This window comes from Leishmania infantum, chromosome 34 (assembly GCF_000002875.2).
Source record: "Leishmania infantum JPCM5 genome chromosome 34".
In the NCBI taxonomy this organism is placed as follows: Eukaryota; Euglenozoa; class Kinetoplastea; order Trypanosomatida; family Trypanosomatidae; genus Leishmania; species Leishmania infantum.
In genome coordinates this window covers 961,745-987,613 of record NC_009418.2, presented here as the reverse complement: position 1 = coordinate 987,613, position 25,869 = coordinate 961,745, and the positions used below count along the sequence as shown (strand labels likewise).

General features: G+C 55.1%; 6 protein-coding genes across 6 annotated transcripts; all 6 read left to right on the top strand.

The window, feature by feature from the left end:
• Positions 1-381: 381 nt before the first annotated feature.
• LINJ_34_2330 (hypothetical protein) lies at positions 382-1,161 on the top strand (the record flags this gene model as incomplete). The annotated part of the gene is made up of 1 exon (XM_001468559.1): positions 382-1,161. One exon carries the CDS (start codon positions 382-384, stop codon positions 1,159-1,161), a length of 780 nt encoding a protein of 259 aa, XP_001468596.1.
• A 1,102-nt stretch (positions 1,162-2,263) lies between these two features.
• Positions 2,264-3,619, top strand: LINJ_34_2320 (protein phosphatase 2C-like protein; the record flags this gene model as incomplete). The annotated part of the gene is made up of 1 exon (XM_001468558.2): positions 2,264-3,619. One exon carries the CDS (start codon positions 2,264-2,266, stop codon positions 3,617-3,619), a length of 1,356 nt encoding a protein of 451 aa, XP_001468595.2.
• Positions 3,620-7,529: 3,910 nt separating this feature from the next.
• LINJ_34_2310 (protein phosphatase 2C-like protein) lies at positions 7,530-8,705 on the top strand (the record flags this gene model as incomplete). Its single annotated transcript, XM_001468557.1, has 1 exon — positions 7,530-8,705. The coding sequence occupies one exon, from the start codon at positions 7,530-7,532 to the stop codon at positions 8,703-8,705; it is 1,176 nt and encodes a 391-aa protein (XP_001468594.1).
• A 9,192-nt stretch (positions 8,706-17,897) lies between these two features.
• On the top strand, positions 17,898-19,508 carry LINJ_34_2300 (conserved hypothetical protein; the record flags this gene model as incomplete). The annotated part of the gene is made up of 1 exon (XM_001468556.1): positions 17,898-19,508. One exon carries the CDS (start codon positions 17,898-17,900, stop codon positions 19,506-19,508), a length of 1,611 nt encoding a protein of 536 aa, XP_001468593.1.
• An 892-nt stretch (positions 19,509-20,400) lies between these two features.
• Positions 20,401-21,480, top strand: LINJ_34_2290 (conserved hypothetical protein; the record flags this gene model as incomplete). Its single annotated transcript, XM_001468555.1, has 1 exon — positions 20,401-21,480. One exon carries the CDS (start codon positions 20,401-20,403, stop codon positions 21,478-21,480), a length of 1,080 nt encoding a protein of 359 aa, XP_001468592.1.
• Positions 21,481-22,514: 1,034 nt separating this feature from the next.
• Positions 22,515-25,739, top strand: LINJ_34_2280 (conserved hypothetical protein; the record flags this gene model as incomplete). Its single annotated transcript, XM_001468554.1, has 1 exon — positions 22,515-25,739. The coding sequence occupies one exon, from the start codon at positions 22,515-22,517 to the stop codon at positions 25,737-25,739; it is 3,225 nt and encodes a 1,074-aa protein (XP_001468591.1).
• Between the last annotated feature and the right edge of the window lie 130 nt (positions 25,740-25,869).

The window sequence follows — 25,869 nt, the reverse complement described above, 5'->3', positions numbered from 1 at the left end:
TTGCGGCGCTGCCGGTTCGCGTCACTGCCTTGCGCGTGCGATGCTTTTTTTTTGCTTCACGCCTGTTACCTTTTTTGTTCCTTGGTGGCCAGAGGTGAGGTGTCAGAGTTTTCCTTTCGGCAACATGGTATGGTCGCGCGGCTGGAGGCCGAGTGGGTCGGGAGGACCTGGCAGAGCTTGCATCATGCCTCTCAGTCTATGTTTGTGTCTGCGTGTACGTGTTCATGTGCCTCGCGTAGTGTCGAACACGTGAAGAATTTGTGGGCTGTTGCCTCTACGCAGCACATCCACCTTTCTATTGGAGTCCTCCACACGATCGCACTCGAGGAAAGAAGCTCCAAGGAAAAAGCGAAGCAAAAGAAAATACATGCAAAAGGGCGTATGTGTGATTGTGGTACCGGCGTAGCGGACTGCGCATGTGAGTGCGTGTGTGTAGATGTCTGCCCCTCCCCCCTCGCGGTGAACGCGAGGGAAGTCAAGCTGGATGGGCACTGCAATGGAACTGTAGTGGCGGTGTGGGGGACTCGAAAAGTCGGCAGAAGCGTGACTAAATGCATCCCGTCTATCGAAGTGCTCGGTGAAACGATCGAGCCAAAACCGCGTGTGCGCTCATCATCCCTCCCTTTCTCCCGCAGGGAGAAGTACCTTTGGGTCGTTGTGCCGTCTCCATGCGGGAAAGATGTCGTCTGTCGCTTCATTGTCCACCACCACAATGTCCCTTGCCTCTGTTTCCCACACGAGTGCCGCGTTCTGCTTTTCTGCTTCTGTACTCTTGCTCCCGCCCTCTGCCGAGTTGTGACACGTTTAAGATGTGTGCACACGTACGCACACCATTTTACGCCTCCATCATATTCCCCTCTCACCTTTTGCTTCTCATTTGTATTTCCCGACTTTACCATCATCGCTGCTGCGGGCGAGCGTGTGCGTGTGTGTGTCTGTGAATCCAGAGTGGCTGCAGCCGCCTTTGCAGTTGGCCACTGCTCTTGGCCTACTCCCTTTTCCACCCTGTGTTCACCGTCTCACAAACTCGCCAGCCCACGGTCGGTGTCAGAGAAGGACCCTCGCAACAGCGCGAACGAAGAAAGCGAAGCGAAGGACAAGAGGACGCAGAGATCTCGCCGAACACCAACAAAAAATAAGAACGTAGAAGCTGTCTTGTGACGTCGCCGTCCTCTGAGCGCGTGTATCCGGAAAAGGTGGAGCAGCGAACCCCCTTTTCCCACGAACAAAAAAGGGAGGGGGCGCACTGAGCCAGGCCGTCTCTTCACGACCCATGTACGGCAAGCAAAACGATAGAAAAAGCGACACGCATCTCTTCCCATCCTCTCTGTCTCCCATCACCATTCCTTCATCGACATTAATTTGGCAATCGAGATCTTCACGCACGACGTGAGCAGCACGAAGGTGAGCAGTGCTGGCAGGGACGTCAGCAACAACAACAACCACAGCGTAAGAAAGAAGGAAAACCGAAGCGAGAGCACGTCCCGCACATCGCCTCGTTCCATCCTGCCGCCGCACATCCATTTACTCACGAGAAACTAGCAGCGCACGCTGCTTTGTTTTTCTTTCTCCATCAGTCTCCTTCAGTGCCTCGGTCCCTCTCTCGCGTGTTTCACTTGGTGGCAACCGCGTTCGCTCTGTCGCGTCACCCTCCACCGCCTTGTTTCTGTCTGTCTGGCTGCGTTTCTCATTTCTCTATCACCCCACGCAGCCATCGACCCCTCCTTCTAGGGACTTGACTATCGCACAGCAGCACGCGGCGAAGGGTGTCTTACTGGGCAGTGGGTCTTGCGGATTTTGTTTCCCGTGACCGCGTGCCGCTCGGACTGTTTCGTACTTCTGTTTTCGCTCTTCGCCGCCTCTGCCTCTTTCTCTCTCCCAGCTCTGCGTTGGGCACCGTCGTCTGTCCTTGGCTGCTAGCTGGTGGTGTTTTGTTACTTTTTTTCGTTTTCTGTGTTGCCGCTTCTTCCTATTTGCTCGACTCTTCGCCCGCGTTCTACTCGAACCCTCTTTCCCTCCCTCCAAAACCCACTCAGACACGCATATACATATAAAGCTCTACCTCTATTACACCGCTCTTTTTTGTTCTTCGTTGTGTGTCTCCGTTGTTGTCCTCGTAATCTCTTCTCCGCAGCGTCGTCTCCTTCTTTTCCTTCCTTCTTCGCTGGAACAGTTTTGCGTCTCTCTGTGCGACATCCATACGTCCTCTAGGTGACGTCCTTTTTAATATTTGCTCTCTGTCGTACCAACGACGTGCCTAAGAATGCCGGCAGAGAAGAAGAGCGACGCGACAGCGACGCGGAAACCCGACTCACCTCACTCGCCCAAGTCGCCAACCTCCGCCGGCGCGACAACAGCCTTCACTTCTGCGAAGAAGAAGTCTATCCTGCGTCCGAAGCAGAAACCGCCGACAGTTCCCGTGAACAAGAGCAGCTCTACGAGCAGTAGTACATCCGTGGGCAAACACCCACATTTTCTCTCGCCACTGCCAGCGAGCTCACCGACGAGACCGCGCGACCCAGCAAAGACTGGCCTACCCCCGCAAGCGCCGCCCCCTTCTACAGGCGTAGAGGATGCATCCGCACCGCAGTCGGCCTGCGACGGCAGTCACGGCAAGGGCCATCAAGCTAACCACGTGGTCGTTCCTTCCAATATGAGCTCCGCAGCGCCGTCGCGGCAGAACTCGACGACGCTGCACCCCCTTTGCCGCCACAGTAGCTTGCGCAAGACTGCCTTCGTTGTCGTCGACTACGGCGCGACCGCTGAGCAGGGCACCCGCAAGACGATGGAGGATCAGCATACGATGCTGTCCGAGGGGATTCCGTTTTTCGGCGTCTACGACGGTCACGGCGGCACCCAATGTGCGGAGTACCTCCGCGACCAATTGCACGGGCTCATCCTCGGCCATCCAGAGGTGAAGACTAATCCCGAGAAGGCCATCGTCGATGGCATAGTAGAGGCTGACCGAGCCTTCCTCGCCCGCTCCGAGGCGGAGACAAACGAGTCTGGCAGCGTCTGCGCGGTTGCTTTGATCATAGATGACAAGCTTGTAGTAGGAAACGTAGGCGACGCCGAAGTTGTGCTTTCGCACAACGCAAAGCCAGTAGTTCTCACCGTGCGACACAACATCGCCAGTAACCCGAGCGAGGAGGAGCGAATTCGGTCTGTAGGGGGCAAGGTGTGCCACAATCGCGTCGGACATCCGAACTACAACCCGGCGGTCGTTAGTCTTGCCGTGACACGCGCCATCGGAGATGCAGGCTTCAAGCTTGCCAAGTACACGGATGGCAAGCCCTCCGGAGTGATCGCTGTTCCGGAGACGTCGGTTACCCGACTGACGGATGAGGATGAGTTTCTCGTGATCGGCTGCGACGGACTCTGGGATGTCATGACATACGCAGAAGTGGTGGACTTTTGCTCCCAACGATTACAGGAAGGCGTGCCGGCGCAGTGCATCGCCGAGGAGTTAGCTCAGGCAGCTCTCACGAAAGGGAGCACTGATAATGTTACTGCCATGCTGGTTCACCTGACACGCCGGGAGGGACCTCTGAGCACGCGCGAGTTCGTGCCTGAAGCGGCTGTATCGACCTCAACGCGCAACCTCTCCGAAGAACCTTAGTCGTGCCGTGCGACACAGACACACCCACACAAACACGCACACACACACATACACGCACACACACAAGGCGTGCGCGAACGTCTGCGGATACCTCGCTTCTTGCCTTCTTGAAGTAACCCTCTTTCTCTCCCCCAAAGCGGAAGACAAAGAAGCTAATAAACCACCTGATGCATGTGATACAAACGGAAGAAGAAGGAAAGCCTCGAGGGCGGAGACTCTGTAGCTCTCTGTGTCTATGTGGAGGATCCTTTAATGACAGACATATTATAGAGTATGCCTTTGTGGGGTCGGCAAGGGGGTTAAGAAGTGTAAAAACAACGAAGGTACAGATGGCCAGACAGCTTCTGTTGCCGATCGGTGCGAGCTGGCAGACATCGCGTGAGCACAGAAAGCAGAGGAGAAACGACTACGGTCCCACACTCGGTTCTTCCCACTACCGTAGCCTTTTCCGGGCTGTACCCTTTTCCGCTTCCCCCGTCACAAGCACCAAACACCTCTATCGGACTGCTCCGCTTTCTTCTTCCCTCCTCCCTCCTTTGCGCTCCCCCGCCAACACGCTTTCTCCGGTGTTTTTTTTTTTTGGCCACTTTTCCGTCTGCTGATCAGGTTATCCCGATTAGTTTTCGTTTATTTCTCAGGATGTCGGCAAAAAAGTGAATAACAAACGGTTGGTAAAGGGAAAGTGGAAAGCGGAGGCTGGTGTTATGAGAGCGGGGGGTGGCTGTAGAGAGGTACGGCAATGCAAAGAGATAGAGCAAGGGTGGCGATGGCTCTTTTCCCTGCGTCGAAGCGAGCTCTTTTTCGATGCCTGTGTAGGTCTGTGTGTGTGCGTATCTGCGTCATCTTCATCCTTTCCTTTCGCGCGCGCTGCTCTTTCCTCTTTTGTGACGTCTTTCCTTTGTTTTTGTTTTCTTTGCCGCCCCTCTTCCCGCCGCTGATTGTTCTCTTGCCGTCGCTTCGTGTCTCATGCGATGACGAGGTGGAAGAGGTGGTGAGTTGGGGGAGGGACAGAGAGGCAAAAGGAAAAGCGATGCGACGCCCACGAAAGAAGCCGTGCGCACGTGGGCGGCCTATGAAAGGCGAGGAGAGTGTACGCATATGCCTGAGCGTGTGTGAACGAATAGTGAAGCGGTTGGGCGTGTGTACCTCTTTTCGTTCTTGTGTGTGTTTGTGCGTGTTCTTTTTGTTTTCATGGCTCTCTTCTGCTCCCTGTGACTTCCTCCTTTCACCCCCCTCCCCCTTCTCTCTTTCTCTGCGTGTGTATGATGATGGGATATTAGAGGCGGCTGGGTATAACTTTGCGGTTCTCTTACGAGCACATCTGCGTGTGCGCGTGTAGGATGCCTTTCTATCTCGTGCTCGTCCTGTTTTCTTTTTTGATTTTGGCAGGCACAGCGTAATTGTGGCTGTGATTTGCGGTGAAACGCCTTAGGGCATGCATGTATGCATGTGCGCTTGTAGTAATGGCGTCGGTGACTTCGATGGCCATGAGAACGCAAGACCGCCTTTCTCGGAAAAAACGGGGGGTAGGGAGCTGCTTGACAGATCTCTAGCCCTCGGGCAAGTGTGGCTGCTCCAGTGATGCGCGTGTATATTTGATGGCTGCTCAGCTGTGCTGTGAAGAGTTGGTGACTCGCTTGCCCGAGAAGAACACAGTTTCCTTCTTGCTCTCTCACAGCTTCTCTCTTTGTTGATGAGGCGAGGGAGAGAGACGCAGCGGCGGATGAACATGTCGAAGACGCACAAGCAGAAGCAACTTGTAGAAACACGACGATAAAAAATACCCTGAACCTGCGTCCGCGGCTTTCGGACGGGGGGAGGGTAGGGTGAGGAGGGAAGGGCAGCACAGAAGCGGCTATGTTTGCAATGTTTTTCTGTGTGCGTGTGTCTGCAGGTAGTGGGCCTATAGAGTGCATGGATGTGCATTCTTTGTGCGCGTTGATGCTTGTTATGAACATATATATCATGTCTGATTACTATTATTATTATTTTTTTCTCTATCTCTGTACGACTGCGATCCAACCTTCTCGCTTTTTTTTCCATTTGCTTCCGCACACTTTTGCGCGTGTGTTCCTTTTTTATTTGTGTGTGTGTGTGTGTGTTTCCTTCCTTTGATTCTCTCTTTTCTTTTTTCGCTTTGCTCTCCTTCTCGCGCTTGTTCTTGTCGTCTTTTATTTGGTTTCGAGGCTTCTCTTCGCCATCGCCTCAGACACTGACGACGCCGATAACCGTATCAACGATGAGGAGGAGAAGCAAACGCCCCCACACACACAAAAAAAAGGAATTTCGAAAAGGAGGAAGAGCGTCATTAGCACCCCTTGCCTCCTTTTTTTGGTTTGCTCTTCTTTCACCGTCGCTCAATCTTCCTCTTCTCTCTATCTCTCTGCACCGTCGATGTGCCACTGCCGCCCCGTCTGAGCTTAGGCTTTTTTTTAGTATTATTTCGCGTTTGTTTGGTTGTCACCCATCTTCCTTCAGTACTCGAAAGAAGCATACGCACACATACAACAGTCCCCTCAAAAAAAAAGAAACAGAAATCTCTCGAGTCGAATAAAAAATGCGCGACCATGCATGCGTGCGCTACCGCGGATGCTGCAGTGAGAGTGATGCCGATAGGAAAAGAGCCTGCATCGCTTTCGCGTCCTTTTCGCAGCCGTCGAAACGTGTCGCGATGCGACCATTCGTCTTGCGCGACGATGACGTGCTCCCGTGGAAACTGCGGGAGGCGACTTTCATGCGCAGGGGCGTTCGCGTGTTGTGTTTGCTACGTGGGGCAGCCGAAGTACGAGAGGTGAGGTGCTTTTGTGCGTAAGGGGACTTTGAGGGAATGATGTCGCCATGCCGGGAGTTGAAAAGGGAACTTGCGAATATGGCTGGCAAACCCAGGGCGCCTCCTGCATTCTCACCCACGGCATGCACTCACAAATGCTCCGCCCTTTGCAGGCGGTGGGTGAGTCTCCGCCGCACTGCGAAAGTCAGCTCTGTGCGCCTCCCTGCTTGAACGCATTCAGTTCCGCCTCCTCCGCGCGACAGTCGAGCTTCATCACGGCGCTACCCATCTCCATAACTCCTTTCTCTCTATCCTTTTCTTTTGTTCTTGGGTTCGCTTTCCTCCTCCACTAGCGGCTCCATCTCCCGCCTCCGGCCCTGCTTTCCTGTCCCACGTGACATGCAGCCACAGTAAGCTGCGCGCACACAGCTTTTCTTTCATCTCTGCCCCTTTTCACGCCACCGGTGCTCACTCCATTGGCTTTCTTCCTTTCCTTTCCGTCACCGCACTCCCTCCTTTCCCCACGTCGCCGAGACAGGGATTCCCACTTGTGTCTTCCCGTGTGTTTGTGCCTGCATGTGTGTTTGCGTACCTGTCTTTTCCCCCTCTTGTCTTCCACATCGCTGCGCCGGCTTGCTTCCCTTCTTTGTGAAATAACCTTCCCTCTTTTTCTTTTCATTCTCTTCTTCTTCCTTTTTCCTTCTCTCTGCCCTTCCCCTCCCCTCGCCTCTTTCGCTCTGTACTTTCTTTCCCCGTCTTCTCCCCGTTACCACCGCATCTCGTCTTTTCTTTCTTGCCCGTGCGCACGCGTGTGCGGGTGCTTTCGACGGGAACTCTCTTTGTTTTGGGGTTTGTCCCCTTCGCCCTTGCGTCTTCTTCAAGTTCTCCTCTATGTATGCTAAGTTTGTCTCTGCCGGATAGTTTCTGTTCAGGACGTATAGGGGGCATTGCTTGTCGCTATCACCGCCTGTCCTACTCCAAGAAAAACCGGGGAGACCTCCTTACCCACCCACCTACCCCGAAGCCTCCATCTACACCTTCTTTGCAGCGCGCGCGCAAACATCAAGCCCGCCACCCTCGGCGTTTTCTTTCACCCTTCCCCTTCCTCGCAAGCGCACCTTCCGCCCACTCTGTGTGGTGATGAGTCTCCGACCCGTGCATCGACCCGTTGCGACTGTTCTAGCGGTTGACATGATGCACGACAGTCGAGCACCGCACGGAAAGTCGCGCGTCTCGGGGGGCTCCAGCTGCTTCCCGTCCGATTATCTTAACAACGAGAGCTTTGACCTGAACTCCGAGACGGAACACGTATCCACGAACTCCTCCACATGTGATCCGGCGGAGTCGTACCACCTCTTGCTCCCTCGAGAGTTGCGGACGCCGGCTCAGGACTTCACCACGCCGGAGATCCCGGACAGCTCCTCTCACTCACCGCTCTGCAGTGCTTTCTTTTCTTCGGTGACTGAAATGCAGCACCAGTCGGTGCTGGAGGTCGGCGTGGCAAGCGATCAAGGCATCCGCTCGAGCATGGAGGACGAGCATGTGACCGTCGTGGAGCCGGAGGTTTGCTTTTTTGGCATCTATGATGGGCACGGCGGTCGCCAGTGTGCCGAGTACGTCCGCTCCCGGCTGCACAAAATTACACTGGCTCACGAGTGCCTTAAGACGGCTCCACGCAAGGCGATCAGCGACGCATTTGCTCAGGTCGAGCGCGAGTTTTTAGGGCAGAACACCAACGACATGAGCTCTGCTGGCTGCGTGTGCGCCGCGGCCGTCGTCCAGGGCTCGGTGCTGACGGTGGGCAACGTTGGTGACTGTGAGGTGGTCCTCGCGCGTGCGGGGCAACCTGTGCTGTTGACAGTCAAGCACAATCCCAGCTGCAACGATGCCGAGGCAACGCGGGTCAAGAAGGCTGGCGGGTGCATTTTCAACTGCAGGGTGGGCCACCCGCGTCTCAACCCGCGCATGTGCAGTCTTGCCGTGTCACGCGCGGTGGGAGATGCCGGGTTCAAGCTTGAGGAATACACGAACGGCAAACCTTCAGGCATCATCGCTGTCGCCGACACCTCTGAAGTGCTACTGGCAAAGGAAGATGCGTTTTTGATTTTGGCGTGTGACGGCTTGTGGGACACGATGTCTTACGCCGAGGCTGTCGAGCTGGCCACCGCGTACGTGGCGAGCGGGGCCGACGCCAACAGCGTCGCCGACCAGCTTGTGGGAGAGGCGCTGCGGCGGGGCACGCGCGACAACGTCACGGCCATCTTTGTACGCCTAGGTGGGCCAGCGCAAGCAGGACTAGGCGATGCCGAAAAATGAAGCCGAGCGTAGATGAGAATGCCCGTGTACTCTCCATCTTCTCTTCTGTGCGTGTGTTTGCGTCTTCGGTGCGACGTGCCATGAAGACGGCCCATGCGAACATCCGTTTGAGCTTGCATGACAGAGGAGAAGCAGGCAAAAGATAACCTTTTCATGCCCAGGCACACACAAATGTGTGCCCCAAATAACCCGTTCCCCTCGTCCTACGCGCTCTCGCTTTATCTTGTGCGACTCAGGTGCTCACTCCTGCTCGCCCTGGTGTGGCTGCTTTCCATTGCTTTCTGTTTTCGCATCGTTTAAGCTCGCTTTTTGAAGTACATGAAGCGGGAGAGTTTCTTCCTCACCTTCCCCCATGCTCGTCGCCGTCGGGAGAGGAGTGGAGGGAGGTGTGTGTCTGTGTGCGTTGTGAAGAAACACATGATGCTGTCGCGGTTTCTGTTTTCTTTTGAAGACGAGGTGTGTATACATGTATATCTACATATGTATGCGCGCATGTGCTGTGTAGTTGCCCCTGACGTTATGGGCGCTTCCTTCGCTCGTTTCCCAGCTTCTCTTCCTGCAGCTCTTTCTGTCGCATCATCGCTTTTATACGCGTCTTGGAGAACGGCACTATGCACTCATGCGAAAGCGTGCATGGCTTCGGGCAGCGGATGAGGGGAAGTTGATAGTTATGTGGATAGGTGCGTGTGCGTTCCTGCGTACTTGAAGGACTTTAGCACCTGATAGATGAAAAAAAAATAATAAGGCGATGCATACCTACACCAACACGCGAACAAACAACAGTAAAGTGTTTTCGAGTAAAGTGGATGTCTTCCCTTTTTTTTTACAATCTCTCGTGAAAATATTTTACTTTGGTGTCTATAGGCGTGAAGATGCGATTGTGTGTATGTGAGTGCGGTCGCGTGCATTTCTGTATCACCTTATCTTTTTCTGTGTGTGATTTTATTCCTCCTTTTCCATGTTTTCCGCGCCTTTTTTTCTTGGAACTTCTTTTTTTTTGCGCCCAAATCTCCTCTTCGTCGTTTCCGTATCAGTCTCCTCCTCATGCTCTTTTCATTGGAACTACTCTCTTCCCGCCTTATGTGTGTGATGCTTCGTGCTCATGTGAGGTCGTGCATCTTCTTTGCTCTCCCCCTCCTCCTGCTTTCTTTGCCCTTTTTCTTTGGTTTGACCCCTTCTCCTTGGAACTATTTTCTTTCTTCCCTCCCCCGACCCTCTGTTTCTCTGTTTTCCCTCGCACTCATGTGCGTGTGCGTTTGTGTGCTCTCTTGTTCAGCTCCTCTATTCTCCTACAGTCCTTCTCCCCTTTCCCCCTTTTCCCTCTTATACAGGTCTCTTTACTCTCCCTCATCTTTCATCGCAACCATCTTTTCATTTCTCTCCGCGGACGCGTGCTGATGTTGTTTATCATGTGCCTTGCCTGTGCGTGTGTGTTTTGTTCTCCCCCTTTTTCTTTGTTGGAACAGTTGAAGGGGCCTTCTCTTTCGCTCTTTTTTTTCAGCTTCTCTGTCGTCGGTGACGTTAACTGTTGTATATCTCTTTCCTGTGTGTTTCTCTCTTCTGCCGACATTAAAACAAACAACAGAAAAAAAAGATCTTTTTGTGCTTTACCGCATGTAAACTGCTTCCAATTTTGCACCTTCATTCCATCTTCCTCTCCGATATGCCTTCTATGCAGCTCCTCCGCTCCGCAACCTACGCGGATGCTTCCTCCTCTTTTTTCTCCGTGACATAATTGCCTTGTTGTTTCTAACAAACTCTTTTTCCTTTTTTTTTCAGGTCTCTTCGTCTTTCGCCCCCCCTTCCCTCCCCCTTCATGGCGCCTTTTTGCATATATGTACATATGTGCATGCGTGTCCTTGCGTGCCGTCCTAAGCAGCTGCCCTTTCTCCTTACTTTGGGTGTGGCAGCGTCTTTCTCCGTCCTCTGACCCTCTTCCTTCTTTTTCTTTGTGTGCTGTTCTCTATTTTTCTCCTCATCCTCGAGGTCCCCTGGAACCCTTTTCCCGCGCACCCCCGCCGCCTTCCCCGTTTTTTTTTTTGTGATCTCAATATGATGTATAGATCTAGAGCTCGGTCTTCCGCCCTTTGACTGCTCTTCTTCAACCACATCCGTATGTATTTCTTTCAGTTTTTTTCACTTGTAGCCATTTCTTTTTTTGTCCTATCACTATGTATGATCACACTTAGGAGTGCCTGTGTTTTTGTTGTGTGCCTTTGCCACACATGAGTGCAGCGGGAGGAGGTGGTGGTGGTGGCGACGTTGTGTTAGGCGCTCGTCAAGCACGACAATGTCCACACCGAGACGGTGTCGAAGTCCTTTTCCATCCACAAAGAAGAGAGAAAAGAATGAAAATCAAAGCATGTGCTTCTGCATAATACGAAAAAAAAAACCACGACCACGATGGATCAGCCACACACAGTTTGTCTCCTCCCTCTTTTCTTTTACTCAGCAAAAAAAAAAGGAAGGAGCCAGGGGTAGAAAAGCAAAAAAAAGGAGGGTACATCACACATGGTTCGAGGATAGAGAGTTCACGTGATGACGGAGGCAAAAACAAAATGCAAACAACAACGAGACAATGCGTTCATGTTTCTTTTTTTTTTGTTGTTGTTGCCTTTTAAATGCAGATGTCTGAGAAGTCGCATTACGTTCTTGTGTCTTGGCTTCGCACTTCTTTCTTTTTTCTTTGGTTTCGCTATCTTCATTTCGCGCCATCTGCATCATCTTATTGGGTCTCTGCTCTCAAAACCTCCTTTGGAGAGCCGGCTCAGTTCTCCTTGCCTTTCCTCCTCCCCACGCCCCACCTCACTGCTTCCTTCTTTCTCTTCTTTTTGTTTCTTCTCTCCCACCTCATCCTTTTCTTTGTTGAAGGACTTCCCTCTATTGTTGTGGTTCTTCACTCCCTCTGACTGTTGTCGTGGATCTATACAACTGTTTTTGTTACACCTGCCTCCCACTGTCCCTTCCTAAACCCCCCTTTTTTCGGCTGTTGCCGTTGTTCTCCCCTTTTCTCCTTCATTTTTCTTACCTCTGAGGTCTCCCCCTTCCACACCCTCTTCTCTCTTGGTCCTCTCGTCTCTTTATTCGCGTGTTGGGCGAATCGATGCTTTTCATCGTCACCGTATCTTCCTCCCTCTCGGCAATCGAATCGAACGTGAATTTAGCGTTCCATGTGCGCGTGCGTGCTCAGTCCCTTTCTTTTTTTTCTTTGTCGCTCTCTCTTTCATGTCCTTGGAAAAGAAGAAAAGAGAAAACGTGCTGCCGTTGGGGTTGTTTAGCACTTGCCGTTTGCGTAGTGCTCTGAGTGCGCGCGCGCGCGGCTGTGCATTGCTCTTTGGCCTCCCTCGATGTGGGCTTGTCTTTTTGCGACGGCTCGCGTGCGTGTGCGTGTGTGTGTGTGTGCGTGTGATCCAGGTACTTTTTGGGAAAGTGCCCTAGTCTCTGTCTGTCTGTCTGTCTGTGCGTGTGTGTGTGCGTGTGCGTGTGCGCGTCTGTTTGCATGCTACTCCCTTTGTGCTTTTCCCCGATTATTTTCCTCTCTGACTTCTCTGATCTCACCGCGGCAAAGTGGCTTCGGGCACCCCCTCTTTCGCGTGATAGTGCATCGCTCAGCTTCAGTAGTGTGCAGTTATCCGCGCTCACTTAGTACGCCTCTGTTGTCTTTTTTTTTCGTGTGTTTGATCACATGCCATGTGGTGCGCACGCTTCGTGCTTCTCTCGACGCTTGTGCTCACAGACACTCGCACACACGCGTCCGCACGCGCCTTCTACGCGAGTTACAGCCAAAGGGGTACGAGAGCACATACGGCACAGCGCTTTTCTTTTTTGCCCATGTAGTGCCGGTGGTGTGCTGTGGGTATGTTTTTTTTTTGGTTGTTGTTCATCTTGACCGTTCTACTCGTATGGCTGGCATTGATACTGTTCTCACGAGCTCTATCACTCTCACTCTTTTTCATCGTTTTCTTCTCTGACAAACAGGAAGCGAATGCTCGCACACTTTCTCTTGGCTGTACATAATGACTGACCTGTTTCCCTTCCTTCTCTCTCACGGGGAGGGGGTGAGGTCTCGATCTGTGAACTTATTTTCGTCTTCCCCATGTTTACCGGTGTTCTTTTTTTTTTCTTCTTCAGCCTCGTGTCTGGGATGCGTTTTCGTCATGGGTGGCTGTGCGTACCAGCTGCCTCTCCTGCTCGTTGGCGCGCACACACGCACGTTGATGTGTATCGCTGTGCATGTGAGTGCCTGCGTGATTGATTATTTCAAGCATTGTGCATCCTCGAAAGCTTCTCCCATCCTCTCTCTCTGTCTCTCTCTCTGCATGGCCTTCCTAGTACGTCGTCTACTTTTTCTTTGTCGCATTTCCGCGTGCCAACTTGCCTCACCCTCCTCCTCTTTTGCTTGCTCGCTTTTCCCAAGGCCTCTTCTTTCACGTGGCCAAGCGCGGGTGTCGGACATGGACGAGACCACAAGCAAGGACCCCAGTGAGGGAAGGAGGATGAAACAGTTTAGGCGGGAGAGAGACGTGTTGGCGAGCGCCGTATGACGAGGCGGCAGTGGGAGGGCCAATCTGCGGCACCACACTCGCACACTCAAAGCATACGCGCACACTCTCCACAACCACATTGCCCCTGCTTCGTTTGCTCGTTTTCTCTCCCGTGTTCATGTGCCCCCTGTGTCTTTCCCAGCTCACTGGTGTTCTTAGGGAAAGGGTCGAAAAGAAACGACCCCCAAAACAAAATAATTTCACTTGGCTTTGCTGTGCTAGTCTTGCGCCGTGAGCGGGCGAGCGGTGGGTGTACAACGTCCAGACTTCTTTGGCCACCGAGAAGCATGCGCATGCACTTAGAGTGACACGCACACACACCCACACAAACTACTAGAATCACCTATCCTCTCCGCTCTTACCTCCCTACTGTATGGGCACACTCGCGTGGTGTCTAAACACGCACCTACGGCCATCAAGGGGCCGCATACGAGCACTTGTGGAGTTTCCTTCCCTTTTATCATCCCTTTTCGACGCTTGTGCGCGGCGTGTGATGGCTTGCGCAGCCCGTGCCCCTGCCCACGTTTGCTTACTTCTCATAATTCACCGCCTCCTTCCACAGGAGCTCCGTCCGATGTTGCGGCATGAATAGAGACTGTCAATTACACCGCTTGTGTCTGTAGTCGTGCTTCTTTCACCATTTTTCTTCTTGTTTCCCTTCTTTGCCAGGCCGCGATTGCGGCATCTGCCTACTCCTTTCCCTCGCCTGCAGTCTGGGTGTGTGGGCATGTTCATGCGTGCGGAGTCGTACTCATAAACACGCTCACACAGACGCCAGCGCACATACAAAGGCTTTCCCCTTTTGTAAATTCTGTCTCACTTTCTCCCCAACGTGATTCTTTGCTTTTTTTTCTTTCCCCCAGTTTTTAGGTTATGCGACTGTTTTTTTTTTTGTTTTGTTTTGTTTACGTGTATGGGGTACTTGTACCGATAAGGAGCTAAGAAACGAATGCTAACAAGAGGTATCCGCTACATGACAACACAGACAGGCATACGCACCCACACGCAGACACGCAGCTCTTTGCTTCACAGTCCCACCAACACTCATGGTTTCTTGCCTTCTTTCGGTGGGCTCTCTTCACCGTTTCTTTCCGCCTTCAAAGCGGCGATGTCGCTTCCCGTCGTTACACAGACACACACATACACTTGGATGGCTTTCAAGAGTGCAGCACAGAAAGCATGCAGTCACTAGGGGGGGGGGGCTCGCATCGTATCTTAGGCATGGTGGACTTTTTCCTGGTGCGTGCGCACTTCTGGGTCATCCTCTCTCTCTGCTCTGCTCTGCAAAATAGCCAACAGTACATGTTGCGTTTTCTTCCCTTTTCTTGTGTGAGTGCGCATGTAGTTTTTTTTTTGTCTGACGTGCATGTGTGTGTGTGTGTGCTCAGGTGAATAACGGTGCGTCCCATTTTTTCCCCTTTTCGATTGCGGGATCGACCTCTGCTTTCCCATCATCTATCGTTTCCGCGTTCATGCATTTCATACGACTTGAGACGGCAGGGAAAACATGCTTTTTTTTCTTTTTGTTATTGCTGTTTTGACGGTGTTTGTCTGCGTGTGTGGGCCCTCTCTCCTTGTGTATGCCTTTTTTGTAGATGTGCTTACATATGCTATTTTACGGTGTCGCCAGCGAAACACTTACCCCCTCACCCAGCGCACACGTCATGCTTTCGTCGTCTTTTGCTGCGCACGCAGGAAAGCACACGCGCCTGTGAGCCTAGAATTGCTGTTTGGCGCCATGTTGAACTTCAAGTAGGTTTTTTTTTATCCCTCTCTTCCGGATTTGTTCGGCTTCCTTTCTTTCGTTTCACATCTTGAGCCTTCCTGCCCTAGCCTCCTCATGATATACTCCCATCTTTTCTCGGTACCTCCTTCCGTTCCCGCCTTTTCTTTAGCGCGCGTCTCTCTGCCGCTCTCTCAGCATCTTTTTTTTTTCGTCGTCGTTTCTCTTCGCCTGGGCTTACTTGGACGTTCTCCGTACCCTCTCCTCCTCCCCTTCCTCTCTCGTCTCTCTTTCCCTCTCTACATGTTCAACTTTTTTCATCATTTATGTGTGTGTGTGTGTGCTGATTCTTCTTTTTGCTCCTTTTCCTCTTTCGCCGCCGAAAGCCCAATCTCCCCCGTGCTTTTCCCTGTTCTCGTCTTTTCCGGGCTATCTGTTTCTTTCGTTACCCCCAACACTCCCAGCATGATTCCCGCCGTATGTGTGATGGAGACTGCGCCTCCTTTTTTTTTTTTGAGTGTCAGCGCTTGGCTTTTGTTTTGTGTTCCGATTCTATTTTCTGTGCGTGAAACCTTTTTTATCCGTGTGTGTTTCCTCTGTTTTTTTTTTTTTTTTGAGTGTATGCTGATGAGCATCACTCTCTCGTGTTTTGTCTTTGCCCCATCTCCCTTTTTCTATTGTTGTTCGGTTCATGTGGCGCTAACGGCTTACAGGCTAACGTTTTTTTTTTAGTTGTATTTTAGTTTTTAGTTTTTTTTTTTTGGAATCCCTTGTGCCTTCTTTTGCTTGATGAACGCCTTTCTCCAGTTTTTTTTTGTATGCTTACGTCCTCACACCCCTGTGCCCCATATCTGTTTGACATGTTCGTTTTTCGCCCTCTTTTTTTGTCTGTGGTTTGTGGTGTCGCGCGGGCGTTTGTACTGTGCTCCTTTTTCTTTCTTTTATGATTTCTGCCTCTCGTGGGCCTTTCTTTCCGTCTCTGCACCGTTTCACTATGACTGTTGCTATTCTTGTGAAGTTTCCCGCTGCGTGCATGAGCAATCACCTACCTCTTTCCATGATCGTCCCTACTTATTTTATTTTTATCTTGTTGCAACTCGACACACACGCGCACACTCAGGCACACAGATATATGCAGAAGGGCTTTTTCCCCTTCATCTGCTCGCTCCCTTTCTCTCTTTCCCGCGCCTCCCACTCATTTCACCGCCCGTTCTCGTTTACTTTGTGTTTCTTCACGTTCACCAGCACCACCTCGCCCCAGCCCCCCTTTTTTTGCTTCCTACGCTTGCTGTTCGTTGCTCGTGTCTGTTCACTTCCTTTCATTGTGTGGTGCCTGTGCTCGTGCGGAGCAGGCCTTACAGGGGACGTGTAATTCAGGAGATGCGTGTGGTGAGGAAGTCAAAAGAGCGAAGTGCGGGTGCTACTCTACGCCGGTGGGAAGCGAGAGAGCACTAAAAGGACAAGCAGCGCAGATGTGAAGGGCGAATTTAAGTGAAGAGGGGCTGGAAAAAGAATGCGCGGGAGAAAGCTTTCTGTTTGGATGACGCACATGTTTACCCCCACACGGGCCGGTGTCTTCGCTGCCACGCACCCCACTCGCTTCGCACCGATCTGGAACGCTGTGGCGCCTTCCTTTTGTTTTTCTCCGTGGATTTTCCCTTGTGACGCCTTGTCTTTTTTCTTTTTTACTTTCTCTCGCTCTTCATGTCTTTACGGGAGGCTGTATGCACCCTTTTTCTGTGCCTTCAGCGAAGCCCCTCTCCCTGAGCTTCTTTCTTTTCCCTGTCGTGCTTGCATTACTGCGCACTGTTGTTTTGCTTCGTTTTTTTTTTCTGCATTTCGTTTTGGTTCTGCTTTTTTTTTCTCGTGCGTGTGTGTGTGTTTTTGCTCTTCTCGTTTCCATTCGTTGTCAACCATTACCAATAAAGCAGCCACTCCCAAGCTCTCTCTATATCACTTGTTTCTTGTCCTCGCTCCTTCTCTGGCCTTGTGACGGCCTCTCTATCTCTTTGGTTCCTTCCTTCCCCTCTTTCGATTGCCTTGATGACGGCAGACACACACCTCGGTGCGTGGTATACAGGGTCCCGCACCCACTCTCTGAGGACGCCAAGCAGCACCCCCTATCCCTGCCGCATGCATAGCGACGTTCTGGTGGGGACAGGGTTATTTACCCACACGACATGGGAAAGCCAGAGCGACCGATCGCTGCGCGTGTAGGCGACCAGAACAAATAAAAACAGAGGATAATGAACATGCAACATAACCCATAAGCGCTTTATGGCGCTCCCAGAGATAAACGCAGAGGCGACGCAAGGGGTGCCACACATACGCACATACGTTACCCCCTTCCGCCCTCCAATCCCGGCACCCCCGCACTTCACCTGCAGATTTGCAGGGTCGTACGGATGGTAAGTGCGGAGATGGGGGTGGGATGTATGGAAAGGGGAGGAGGTGATCACAAGGCGTTGTCGATCAACTGAGCAGCTCTGCCTCTCCTTTCCACACATCCTTTTTTCTTTTCCTCGTTTTGCAGTGGGGGACTATTCCGAAATAGGAGAAAAAAGAAAAAAGATTTGAGTGTGTCTCTGTGTATCCGGCTGCCGCTCCACCCTCGTGCATTGTTCAGCCGTGGCGTTACTCGTCAGTTCGGCGTCACTGTTCTAAGACTCCTTTTCCACTTCTCTGCTCTCCCCTCACCATCTTTCCTCGTCCTATGCCTATGGATCTGCCTTGATCGACTGACCGCACGCCAGCACACACGCATACGAATGCACGGGTACATCTGTGATTACAACCGCGCTCATGCAACCGCCTTTGCGCGCCCCTCCTGCGTCGCTAACGGGAGACAGCCACCACAGTGCGGCGCTGCCCGCGTGTGAATACGTCCCAAGCGGCTTCCCCGCTGGTGGGTCTTACGGTGAGTCCATGCCAGGGTTTGCCGACTCTTTGAACGGAGTCGCCGTAGGGTCCAGCACGATGCTTACGCGTGGTACGCATTCGAGCCAAGACGCCATCCACTACACCGACACTGCAGCGGCGGCCGAGTGGCGTGCCCTCTATGGCGCCAGCGCCGAGATGATGAACTCGACAGCGCACACATTCCGTGCCGGCGGCGCCGGTGTTTCGTACATGACCCCCATCTTCCATCTTACCGCCGACGACGCCACCATCCTGTCCATGGAGCACAACAACCACTGCAGGCTGCTGGGCATCGCCACCTCCAAGAACCAGATTTTCGTCACGTGGACACAGCTTATGCCGGTGATAGAGAACATGGGCATGCTGTGGGCACCCGATGACGACCTCTTTGGCGGCGAGCAGGCCACGCCGGTGGATGAGCGGCTGCTTGAGTGGGACCCGGCGACGATGTCTATCTTGATTGACGAGTTGCCCTACACCTGCACCGAGTTGTCATGGGCGCCGTGGCAACAAGGCATCTACCTCGCTGGGCTCTGCCCGGGGCACGGCATCCGGCTCTATCGCTACTCGCATGGGAATTGGGCGCTGGATGACTGCATCCGCTCCACGGAGAGTGTGAGCTGCTCCATCTCCACAAACTTCACCGTGGCGTGCGCGTGTCGCCGCGGTCGAGTGGAGCTGTGGGTGAGAGGCTCCACTGCGTGTGGCACTGCAGTGGCTCCTGGGCCGTCACCCAGCTTGAGTGCGGGTGACGGCACCGCGACAAACGGAGGCGATGGGGTGAGCCACACCTCATGGGTGCTGTGCCGCGTCCTCACGCTTCCCTTCACCGAGGACGACGGCGGCGGTTCCCGCACGCATGACGGCGACAGGAGCGGTGATGCTGGCTCGTCCTCCGCGGTCGCAGCGCGCCATCGCCGGCGAGACACACTTGGCGTTGCCTGGGACGAGTCCGGCGCCCTGCTAGCGGCCGGCGATCAGGGAGGTTCTGTTTACGTTGTGGCGGCCACCCAAGACAGCACGCGGCTGGGCGAGGTGGTGTACCACCGACTGCCGTCTGCTTTGTGCAGCCCATGCAAGCAGGTTGCCTGGTCCCCATCCTCGGGGCGTAGCTTTTTGTGTCTGGCGATGGTGTTCACGACTTGCGTTCGACTGGTGCTCTTTCGCCGGCCGCGCTTCATGAACGCGGCCGGCCTGCCTCACGCGACCCACAGCGTCGGCGGCGGTGGCGGTGGGCGAATGGGATGGGCGCACGGCAGCGTAGCACCGATAGCCGCCAGCCCGCTTGAGGAACTGGCAACGGCGCAGGTGCCGTGCGAGGAGGTCGCAAAGCTGTCGTGGAACAACACCGGCACGCGCTTCGTCACGGCGCATCTCGACAGCTCCGTGAACATCTGGGCTGTTGACTTCAGATACCAGCACCCCGTGAAGGGTGGCGGAGCGAACGCGACCGGCGGCCGAGACGAGGCCAATACGCTGCACAGCGTCGACAGCGCACGCATGGATGGGCAGGTGGAAACGAGCGTGTTTGCCGCAGCGGGGGACAAACGACTCGGCATTGTCGTATCCGTGCGGCGCACCTCCGCGGTGCACCCTTACCACGCCTTGTCGAAGTGATGTGAGCCGACGACGTTTTAGGGACCGCTCTCTCTTTCTCATTCTCTCTCGCTCTTTCTTCCTCCTGCCCTGCTCCTCCTCAGTGCGCCTGTGGCCCTCTTCGAGGGAGACCTCTTGTGAGCGCTGCGGTGTGTGGATGAGCGTGTGCTTGTCCGTTGTGGTTTCTCTATCGTCAGGAATCGAAAAACCCGGACAGATCTGACGTTCTTGCGAGAGCGACACGCATTACGTGGGAGGGGGTAGGCACGTCTATCGGCGACGACAGACAACTTTCGCAGGCGGTCTCGCTTTCTGGTGCTTGCTACTGTGAGAGGCGCCCGCTGCTTTGCTTGTTTTTTTTCCTTTTCGTGCATTGCCCCCTTTCCAACTCCTTGTCCCTCTTGCACAGCTCTTTAGCAGGAAAGCATCAACAGTCACAGCGACAACACACACACGCAGTCGTCGACTGGCCGACGGGCCATTGTTCCCTTTCTCCTTCAGAAGGACCCTCTGCATGCGACGGCGTCACGAGAGTGTGCTACGCATCGTTCACCTCGTTGCTTGCTGCATAGCGGATCGTGTGGCTGTGTGTGTGTGTGTGTGTGGAGGGTCGTCTGTGCTCACGGTGGCCGATGCCCGCTTCCAGTGTTCCCGAATCGTCATGAGGCCCAGCTGATATTTAACTCCATCTTCACCGCAACACCGCACCGTAGGTGTCTGGCGTCTCGATAGCGTCTGAAATCCTTTCCCCTTTGCCCTTTGTATTTCTCGGTGTCTTCTATTGCTCTCGTCTTCCTCCTGCATATGCACGCAAGTCGAGACAGCTCCTCCGCTGCGTCGGAGCAAGAGCTTGGGTGCCTTTACAAGGACGCCTGTACACCCTCCCCTCCTTTCCACTGATTTAGCGGCGGAGATGCCGGGCTCTCTGAAGGTACAGACCGGCAGGAGCGATGCTCGAAAGACTGTAAAGAAGACGGTGCCTTCGAAAGGCAATATCGCACGCAGTGATGAGCCCGCGGGGGCCGCCCACTCTGCGGCCTCTGCGTCTGTGGCCACGAGCAGCGCTACCACTGCGTCAACCCTGACGAATGCAGTGGCGCTTAGCACGTCTGAGCAAGAGCGGCCAGTAGAGGCGGTCAAGGCGACTATTCCCGCATCCGCAAGTCGAGAGGTGCTTCGCAAGGATCCGATCTACCGTATCATGCATATGCTTCCTCGCTCTGATGTACTGGAGGTGGTGCGCAGCCGTTTTGAAAAGCCGCACTGCGAGCGCGCCGCGGCGTATTTTGACCTCTCCTACATGAAAAATCCGCTGCGGCATCTACGCCTGCAGCTTGGGTGTGACGGCCCTACAGGGATTTACTTGTTCTTCCGTCGCATCGCCGCACATCGCCACACTCTGCGCGTGGTGGACTTTTCACGAAATAGGCTGAGCGCCGACGATGCCGTTCTACTCTGTAACACCCTGGGGCTTGGGGTCGCCGGAGACGCAGCAACCGCACCGGGTATCACGAAAGCGTCTTCTCCAGGCGCTGCAGCTGATTCGACAGTTTCGACGGCAGCGGGGGCCTCCGCGCAATCGTCTTCCTCGCTCGAGCTTTTGGACCTCAGCTACAACGCGAAACTCGGCAATGACGGCGCCGTGCACGTCGTGGCGGCAGTGCGGCGCCTTCCGTCAATACGGGCAGTGATCCTAAAGAGTGTAGGCATCGATGATGATGGCGCGATCGCCGTGGCGGATGTTGTACGCCGCTGGCCGGCGCCAGCGGTTTGCGCGAGCTCAGCTACCCCACACGCGCTGCTTCGTCCAGCCACCGCCTCTGCGACCAAATTCTACCTGAACTTGAACGAGAACTACATTGGCGCTCGCGGCACGGACGTGTTGGGGAAGGGCCTGCCACATTACGTTTCACTTACCCTGGCAAAACAGCGGCCAGACCCGGCGCGTAGCCGGAAGCGCTCACGAGACGACGACGGAGCCGCGCGCCGATGAGCGGGCGATTCTCGAAGGCACAAGACAACCGATGCCCAAATGTCTGCGACAGAAACTCACGCGATGCCCCTAATGCTGTTTCTTGCTCTCCGGCTGCGTCTTTTTACCCTTGATGACGAATCGACGGCATCATCGGCTTAATGTCGAGTGGGACGATGAGGACGCGGTGTGCCGTGGCGCGTGGGCGGCAGTGGTGCTAGTGCGGAGCATGAAGGTGGGTAGGTATCGCGTTTCACAGCGCACTTGCCACATGTCGGCTTTACATGTCCTCGCTCTAGTCTCACGCATCTGTGGTTACGTACGGTTTGCAGATTTGCGCTGACCGACCTTGCCTGCGTGTTGGCGCGGGGTGGTTCACATGTGTGCCACAGGGGCGTAATCTCCATATCAGGTGCTTTTGCTGTGATTCTTAAAGGTGGCAACACGCGCATGCAAAAACCAATCAGCGTACAGTATCACGCTCGCAGGTGCGTAGAAGAGGAGGATGGTGGTACGACACACCGCTACAGCGGCTGGTGCTCCTCCGCTTTTGTTGCGCGATCGTTCCGGGCACCCTTTTACGACTACGCTAAGCGGTGTGCTTTTTTGTTGGTATTCCCCCTCCCTGGCTGCCAGGACGCCATGCTGGTTGTGGAGCGAGTCGTTCTCCCAGTCCTGCGCCTCTTCTCATCTGCCTTATTCCCCCTCCCTCCATCATCATCATCGCCTCTTTCACGTTCTCGGTGTGGGCATCCATGCGTCCGGCTGGTCTCTTCCTCTTTCTCGTCCGCTTGCGCACATGCGACGCGCCACGTTCGTGATGCCCCCCCTCCCCCCACACACACACACACACACACCGGCTCACATGCGATCACAAACTCGCTACCCTTGCTTACATTCGCCGCCATCGTCCACGCGACGAAAGAAAAGAGAAGCAGAGCATTGTGACGAGGTTGCCTTTGTGCGGCGTGCAGCCTCTGTCCCCACGACTCTGTCTTCCGGTGCCCGCCTCATTGGATAGCCTTCGGAACCTTCCGCTTTACCTGCCCGTCGCCATGACACAGCAAGATGGCGGCCCCGGCCCCTCTTCGGCGGTCTCCCCGAACGGGGATGTCAGCGATGTGACGCATTCGACGGCGTACGTGGTGCTGAACGCGCTCATCGACGAGGGCCAAATCTCCGAGGAGCGTGCCGATTACTTGAAGCGAAAGTTCAAAGAACTGCACTCCCGCGTTCTCGCCATCTACAGGCGTGACAACACACTTCTGAAGCACGCGCGACAGTTGAGGAGCCGGCTTGAGGTGGAGCGGCAGCGCATTTACACCTTCGGCGACGCAGCCAAGAAGGATGACGAGGTGATTCAGGCCCTCAAGCGCAACTTAATGGAGCACGAACGTGATCTCGCGGCTGCGTTGGAGCGCGACAGCGTCCTCCAGGTCGAGGTGCTCGAGTATGATCGGCGTAAGCAGCACCTCATCCTTGAGCGCGAGGACGCCATCGCGGCGGAGGAGGCGCGGATACGGCCCAAGATGGAGTCCATGCAGGCGGAGATCACGGAGATGGGGACCCACATCAAAGAACTGGCCGCAGACTTGGTCAGGTGCCAAGCGGAGAAAGATGAGCTCGTCAAGGAAGAGGCGCAGAAGAAAGAGGAGATCGCGAACTTCGCGACCACCTTGGCGCAGGCGAGGAAGCAGCTGCAGAACGTGCAGAGCGACCCTGAACGCGCGAAGAAGCAACTTGACCTCGTACAGGGAAGCCTGGTCGGTGCCCAGCGCGAGCTCTCCAGCACCGAGGAGAAGGTCTTGGCGCAGGCAGAGCGCATTCAGTCGATGGAGCTGCAGCGCAACAGCCGCGCCGAGGACCACGAAGCTGCCAAGAAGCGCTTACAGACTCTACGTGCCGAGATGGACGCGAAGCGAAAGACGCTCGCCACGATGAACACGTCGTTGGAGGTGGAGGTGGAGACACGCCAGGCAACTCAGGAGCGCGTCGCCGAGCTCGATCAGCTCGTCTTGTCGACGAAGATAGCACTCCAGCAGGAGCAGGATGGTGTCGACCGCATCGAGCGTGAGCGGGAAAAGTGCATGCGCATCTTCTCCACCCTGGAGCGGGACATGGAAGACTCGCGGCGCGAGGAGGAGTCTCTGAGGGAGCAGATTGGCCTCCTGCACAGGGAGCTGGAGCAGGTGACGCGTGCCACGGCGCACGTGGAGAAGGAGATCCAAGCCCACCGCAAGGATGCTGAGGTTCGCACGAAGAAGCTGCTTTTTGAGCAGGCCAAGTCGAAGGAGTTCGTCAAGAAGGCGGAGCAGGTGCTCGCTGAGATCCGCGAGGCTGAGGAGACGATCGCTGTGAAGGCAAAGCAAGAGGACGTGAAGCGGCGCGAGCTGGCGGCGATTGCGGTGAAGCGGCAGGAGTTCAGCCGAGCGAGCGCGCGCGAGGAGACCCGCGTGTATTTGGCGCAATGCGAGCTGCAGATGCGCGAGGTTTTGGTCAAGGAGGCGCAGCGGCGCCACAGCGAGCTGGAAAAGCGGCTTGGGAAGGCTATAGATTTGTTTCAAAGGGTGAAGCAGGAGCGGGCGCAGAAAGCTACGCAAATCCAAACGATTGCGCAGGCCATGGCCCAGGTGGCGGAGAAGACAAAGCTGCTCGAGAAGGAGCTCTCCGTGCTGACGCGCGAGTCTGCCCTGAAGGACCAGGAGATCGCGAAGGCCAAGTTCCAGTTGCACGAGCTGACGCACCTGTGCGCTAACCTGCGGCTGGAGAAGAACCGGCAACGCAAGCAGATGGAGAAGGCTGCGGACAGTGAGCGGGAGGTAAAGGCGCAGGTGCGCCGTCTGAACACCGACATTGCGGCGACCGAAGACACAATGGCGGACCTGCGCCGTGCCTATGCAGCGGCGATCGAGAACCGCAACCAGGCCGGCATCCAACTTATTGATCGCAACGATGAGGCGGCGCTGCTTGCGGCCCGCATCAAGGCCCAGGAGTTGGCTATCGCCGAGGGTACCCGGATGACGAATGACCGCGCGAATGAGGTGCGCATGCTCAAGACGAAACTGGGAACCTTGCTGCACGATATCGAGGCATGCCAGCACTCCATCCCGAAGGTATCGCAGATGGAACTGGAGCTGACGCGCCTGAGGGAGGAGATCGAGGCGGAGCAGTGGCGCACACAGGTGCTTGAGGATGACATCACAGACCCCAAGAACCCGCATCGGTGGAACCGCGTTCCGCTCGTGCTCCCGGGCAATGTCGCCTTACCGGCAGCCAGTGAGGCGCAAGCCACGGCGGCGGCAGCGGCAATGTGCACCCAGGCGGATAGTGCACCGGCAGCTCTTAGCGCCTCCTCGTCCCCTGGCGATGCAGGACATGCCGACAAAAGCGGTGGTGATGCCCGTGCGGCGCCGGCGCCGGCACTGGTGGGCGGCCCTTCCGAACAGTACGTATGCTTGCAGGCTCGCTGCCAGGAGTTGGAGGCGCGAGTGCAGAAGCTGAACGCCAAGCTGCGCGAAAAGAACCTTATCCTCGAGGAGGTGACGGAGCTGGCGGAGCGCGTCGGCGATCAGGCGGATGCCGGTAAGGAGTGCACACTAGCTCTAGCGCAGCAAGTCAACAAGTATCACAGCAGCATCCGCCACAAGAGTCGCCAGATGATGGCAACCATTGCGGAGCTGTCCCTCTTTCAGGCCTCGAGCATTCAGCTTCAGCAGGAGGTGCAGCGCCTCGAGTCCGTAGTGGAGGAAGCCGAGGAGCGCTTGGAGGCCGGCGAGGCCCCGTACGCAGAAGCCGAGCTGCATTACGAGCGGGAGCGGCAGTGCCAGCAGCGCTACGTGGCCGCCCGCCAGCGCCAGCGCGACGCAGCTAAGGAGAGCGAGACATCTTTGGGGATGCAGATGGTCGCCACTACGGCGGTGCCCCGCCCCAACGCATACGTACCGCAAGACGACGACCTCGGCCTTCCGCGGCCCTTCGGGCCGTTTGCGCCGTTTAAATCGGCGTCGGCGCCCCGCGTGGCGTTCAATCCACCTCGTGCAGAGGCGTCGTTGCCGTCTGGAGCTCAAGGGCCCTCACCTGCGCCGCGATCTATGGAAGCGGTGCGCGGTTCCTCAGTGCCCCTCTCGGCACCTTCGTCCCCGCCGGGAACTTCGGCCGGTATACCGTTCAAAGCCTGTGGCCCCTCCACACCGCCTCCGCTTCCAACTGCGACGGCAGCAGCTGTGACGACGACAGACGCCACCTCCTTCAGTAGCCCCGTTCCGAAGCGACGGCAGTAACGGACCTTGATAGACGTAAGCGACGGCGCAAAAATATGGGGGCTGCAGCGCATCAGCGAAACTGCACTGCCGCCTCGCAAGGGCCTATGCGCGTCAACCAGTGGACGAGCTCCAGCGGCACTGGTGGTGT